Source organism: Lygodium microphyllum, unplaced genomic scaffold (genome assembly GCF_053477565.2).
Source record: "Lygodium microphyllum isolate KBCC unplaced genomic scaffold, Lygodium_microphyllum_v1.1.10 scaffold_156, whole genome shotgun sequence".
NCBI classification, from domain to species: domain Eukaryota; kingdom Viridiplantae; phylum Streptophyta; class Polypodiopsida; order Schizaeales; family Lygodiaceae; genus Lygodium; species Lygodium microphyllum.
The window spans coordinates 15580-21363 of NW_028229639.1; the positions used below are offsets into that span (position 1 = coordinate 15580).

The 5784-nt window shown below is 37.7% G+C and overlaps 1 protein-coding gene across 1 annotated transcript; it reads right to left on the reverse strand.

Moving 5' to 3' along the window:
- Window positions 1-2103: 2103 nt before the first annotated feature.
- On the reverse strand, window positions 2104-3294 carry LOC148008372 (EG45-like domain containing protein). Its single transcript, XM_087674271.1, has 3 exons — window positions 3070-3294; window positions 2674-2944; window positions 2104-2517 (listed from the first exon to the last, which is right to left on the reverse strand). Exons 1-3 carry the CDS (start codon window positions 3209-3211, stop codon window positions 2511-2513), a joined length of 420 nt encoding a protein of 139 aa, XP_087530397.1. The 5' UTR covers window positions 3212-3294; the 3' UTR covers window positions 2104-2510.
- Between the last annotated feature and the right edge of the window lie 2490 nt (window positions 3295-5784).

Below are 5784 nucleotides of genomic sequence, written 5' to 3' on the forward strand. Positions count from 1 at the left end.
ATACCTACTAAGGTTAAGATTTTCAAATTCATGAAAGCCAATGATTGATGACTCCTCTGTATTGTACACTGTGAGATAGTAAAAAACCCATCACTTTCGGCACTATGTGGGGGCAATGAGATTGTGGGAAAGGGTGAGAGAATCCTCGAGAGTTCAACTTATAGAACATGTAAGGTATCATGTGATGTCAAAAGAAAAGGTATTATATTTAGTAAAATTCACAATATTATATTTACAAAAGGGTTTTTCAATTACAATTTGGAAAAAATCTATAAGTTTTGTAAAGTAAAAGGGATCATTTTAAGGCCTTAAAGGATGTAAAGAAAATGTATTTCTTTATATTCTTTGAACACACGTTATATAGATGATTTGTTATAGGTGGACTCCCCGAGGAGAGAATGCACCCATCTTGTTGGGCTAAATAATACCATTAGGATGCACATAGCTTTGTTTGGTTGATAAAGGATCCCTAGATGAGGAGTCTTTAAGGCTTTTGAAAGTAGTAAGGGCCATTGTTCTAAAAATCATTAAATTAAACCATTAGGAACAAGGTTTTTATAAAGGAGGCAAATAAATTTCCAATAGATATTATGTGTAAAAATATAAAGCAATGATCTGGCTCTACTTAGGGCACTTTGGAAAAATGACCAAGTCTTTAGGGTTGCCTTTAAGCACCTAGCTAACAGTTGAAGCATTTTGGCTTGGTCAGGTCACCAAATTTTATGTTTGTAAATATTCAATATAAATTCCATTTCATACTAAAAATAACAAATTTTATGAATCTATCTTAGTCTTAAATATTTTAACTAACTATAATTAAGAAAGGTAAGGAGTCTTTTACACCAACTCTTATTAAGAACTAAAGTAGACAATTTACTTAATCAAAATATTTTCTATAATATAAAAAAGGAACCAAATTCAATTGAGTAATCGCTATAAAATAACTAATAACTAATCCTTATTAGAAGCACTCTAATAATTCAATATCATCGAGTCCATACAGAGACAACATATTGTTCTATCCTACTAATCAAACTATCATGCCTACTAATGTTTATATGTATTGAGCTACTCAAATGCTAGCCAATAGTTAGTTATTGGTTAGTCATATATTACCTTCACGTGGCTTGTTGCACCATTGAAATAAAATTTTGAAGGAGTAAGGAGAAGAAATTCTCAAATTAACAAAGGAAAAACAAGAAGTGTGTTACACTAGATGGGCATGAAATGAACAAAATAGAGTTATGTTTAGCATAGGATTGAGCAACTAGCTTGAGGCACCCATTTGTATAATATGGCGTCTATTTCCAATTATTTTTCTAACATTTAATGCAAGGAAAACAAGTCCACAATTATATCTAGATATGACTTTTTAACTAGGAGTGGAAGGGGCATGTGTGTGTGTGTGTGTGTGCATGCACGACGTATACTTGTGTATATGTGTGTGCTGGGGATAGATGGCTGTTAGACACCTTCATATGGTCAATTCCAACTTTAACAAAAGTACAATTTTGTTTATAAGCTAGATCTTAAATACTTAGAGCAATGCTTGAATTTTGTATATTCTCCTATATAGAGAATTTTGAGAGAATGTAGGCAATTCTTCATACGTACATATAATTCCCTACTATTAGAAATGGGGAATGACATTCTTACATTCTCTTATGTAGGGAAATTTGAGAGAACATAGGAATTCACTATAATGATCTATAATTCCCTACTATTAGAAGTGGAGAATCAGATTATCCTATTCTCTTATATAGGGAATTTTGAAAGAATGTAGGAAATTATCTCTTTTGATGTGTAATTCCCTACTAGTAGATGTGAGGAATTTGATTCCCTAGTTATATGTACGAAATACATGGATACATATATATGAAATATCAATGAATTTCCTACTTTTAATAAAATTTCCTATATATGGATTGATTAAAAGTTGATTGTGAAGGTTGGGAAGAAGTCAAGGTTCCGTAGTAAGTGAGCCGTAATATTAAACAAAAGCTTAGAGGTATAAAAAAGAGAAAGGCCCTTCGCTGTAAAATTTAAGGTCATTTTTGTTATGTTATGACCAAAACTCTTGCGAACCCTAAGAAAAAACCTTGCAAATTGTTGTAGTCAAAGGTATTTGCATTATCATACGTGAAAATTGGCTTTTCTTGGGATAGTAGACGAGTTTGGGGTTTTGTTCATCATGCAAGACATTACTATTAGGCATGCAAGTAAATATGGAACACCTTTAAATGTGTCAAAGACTAGCTTCTTAATTAGGTAATACAAGGATGATGTTACCAATGGACATAGCAAGGGTGTACATCCTTCATATTTTCCTTCTAAATGTGACGTTTAAATTTTCCTTCCACAAAGGGATGTTTATTTATTAGGTGATTGCTGATGACTGATGACGGATTAGAAGAGGCTCCCAGTTTTACTCGACTGTATCATCGCTAGTACTAGCTCCTCCCTGCACGCTGCTCTGGCCAGCAGGCTGGTCGCACGAAGGCCAGCGGGACTCACACCCTGAAATGTATAAAACGTGCCAGAGCTGGTAAGCTAGCAATACTTGAAAGTTGACGTGAGGATTTAGACACGACCAGACAATCAAAGCTGTGGCTATCAAATGATTAGAGAGAGAGAGAGAGAGAGAGAGAGAGAGAGAGAGAGAGAGAGACGGACTGATTGTAGTTGATGTCGATCCTGCCGACGTCAGGGTTGGCGATATCGGCGAAGGCTGCGGCCGACAGGTCGAACTGGTTGGCAGCGCAGCCTGGGCACAGGTCCACGATCTTCACCGTGATGGGTCCGCCTCCCGTGCACCCGTTCCCCAAGCACGCAATCTGGTACATCTGCCCGCATGCGGCGCCGCCGTTGTAGATGGCGCTGCTGGCCGCCGCGAACAGGTCCCCCGCCGGAAACTGGCTGGTGTCGTAGCCGTAGCAAGCGGAAGCTAGTGCAATCACAGATGGATGTATATACATATATGCAGATTTATAAGTACTCGTTTCGACATCAGGAATACAATTAACTGAAGTTAGTACTTAATATGGACATGTGTGATTGATTGATTCTTACGCGTGTACTGAGTATAATAAGTGGCGGTTCCAGAGTCGGCTCGGCACGTCCAAGCAGCTGCTAATATCCATGTGCCGATGGCGAGCATGATTGTATAAGCAGCCACTGCGCCACCCTCGCGTTTGCCTTGGACACCCGCCATTTCTCTCTCTCTCTCTCTCTCTCTCTCTCTCTCGCTCGCTCTCTCTTTCTCTCTCTCTCTCTCTCTTTCCGTGTCTCGCACAACTCCTGGGCCAATTGTCAACACAGCCGTGCTTAGTCCGATATATATAGGTGATTACAAGGCCGTGTAATCGTCATCGTTTTAACTACGTCTCTGTCGCCCGCCGGCATGCCCTTGACTTATGCCGCAGGCCGGCACTGCCTGCCGGAACCATTATAAGCTTCTAGACCGTCACCTCCCCTTCCAGGAGGTCACCTTCTGTACGACCTTCAGTGTGTTCCACGCCTAGAAAGCAGACCTCCAATCAAAGCAACGTGACCGAAATGTTGGCGAGCAAGTCTAACGTTCAAATCAATCGCTTATGTAGCCGAAAGAGTGGCTATGGTGAGTCTCCACCCATGTACACCTAAAAGTTTACTAGCTAAATAGTTTAGCCATGAACACATTGCTGGTATGCAATTTTATCTTAAATATATCTAAACTTTCATCTAGGCACGCTTTGAACTTTTGATGCACTCATATGACTATACTTTAGTAATTGGATGGTGCGCAGATCGGTCGCAGTATGCTCACGTAGTGAATCCCGGAAGGTCCCCAAGAACAATGAACTCTACCTTTTTGCACAAAAAACAATGTAAAAGCATGAACGACAAGAAGTAAGAGACCAATTGGGTTCAATCTCCCCCATGCCTTGTGTGAGCGTTTCACAAAGCATGTATTTTATGTATATTTCTATCTTCATGCTCAATAATAGCCCAACTTACAAAAATATAACAAGCTTTTAGCTTTTGAGTTTGCCTTTTACAAAAATAGGAAATAAAGCTAATGAACGGTGCCCATTGAGTCTGGCATGCCCAATCTCAATGTCCAAATAGAAATAACATATCCGTACGCATAGGCGCATACAAAATAATAATCAATAATCAATGTCTCAATAGACATGACAAAATATAGGCGTGGCGCCTATCAAAATATAATCCAAAAGTCGAATACTCGCTAGACTCCAATGCTTTCCTCCGCCACTGCTGCTATCTCTACACATCAACTGAAGCATTCACAATCGTTAGTAAAATAATACAATTAAACCGACAAAAGTGAATACCTAGCAGTCTTCAGCTACAAAAATAAATCAACTGGTTAGAAATAAATCCTAACCTTAATTTATTATGAGTGCGTACTCTAAACTCATAAACGTTTATTAATTTAACATGTATTTTGTGGAATCACCCGCTATGGAATCACCCACGTACACATTAAATTAATGAAACGCCCGAAAAGGACAGGCGTCCCCATCAACTTCTCGCACAAAGAATCCTCTTTGTGTATGAGCCCCGGTCATCTAAGTTTACGGAATCCACCGTAAAACCTCACAGAATCCACCGTGGAATATGCCTCCTGGCATCATACCCCCGGGGTGGGATAGCAATTGACCTCAATTGCTATTAGCTCAATGTGGAGCTAACAGAGTGGGGAAAGTATTTAAGTCTCTAGCATGCATCCATTGTGCTTCCTCTACAGGATGGTTCTTAAATTTTACTAGGTATCTAGAATACCTTCGGCCAGTTCTAGTGGTCATGTAGTCAGTGTCTATGATGGCTTCTGGTTCAAGTATTTCAGTCTCTTCTTCTAATAAAGGTGGGTTTTCATAAACAGGGTGGATAGGTAATTGGCCTCTAAATGGTCTCAATAAACTAATGTGAAATGTATTATGAATTTTCCAATGAGATGGTAATTCTAATTTGAATGCATTATCATTAATCTTATGAATGATTATAAATGGTCCATAAAATTTAGGAGCTAATTTAATAACTGGATGTCTATCTACACTTTGCAGTCTACGTTTTTCTATTCTCAGCCAAACATAATCATCAACTTTGAAATTCATGGCTTGTCTTTTCTTGTTGGCTTGTTTGGTATATGATTATTGGGCTTTAGTAATCATATCCTTAACCTCATCAAAAATACTATTATGCATAGTAGCAATATCATCAGCACTCTGAATTCTATTAGACAAAGATGCAACAGGTGTAGATAATCTATATCCATAAATGACTTCAAAAGGTGTTTTCTTTGTAGATGTGTGTGTTGTATTATTATATGCAAACTGTAATAAATGCAAGTGAGTATCCCATGTCTGAGGTTTGGAGATAGTATATGCACGTAAATTATCTAGAATGGTGCTATTTGTGGCTTCTGTTTGTCCATTTATTTCTGGATGAAATGCAGATGAGAAATCAATCTTTGTGCCTAGATTTGCAAACAGTGTAATCCAAAAATTGTTACAAAATCTAGAATCACGATCTGAAATGATAACTTTGGGTAATCCATGGTTAGTAAAAACAGTTTTTAAAAATAATTGTGCTGCTTGTGATGCTGTTAAAGTTATCTTACATGGAATGAAATATGCTTGCTTACTAAATCTATCTACAACTGTCCAAATCATGTCATGGTTAGATTTAGTATTTGGTAAACCAGTAATGAAATCCATAGAAATATGTTCCCAAGGTTTAGATGGAATAGACAAATGCATTAATAATCCATACTATTTACCA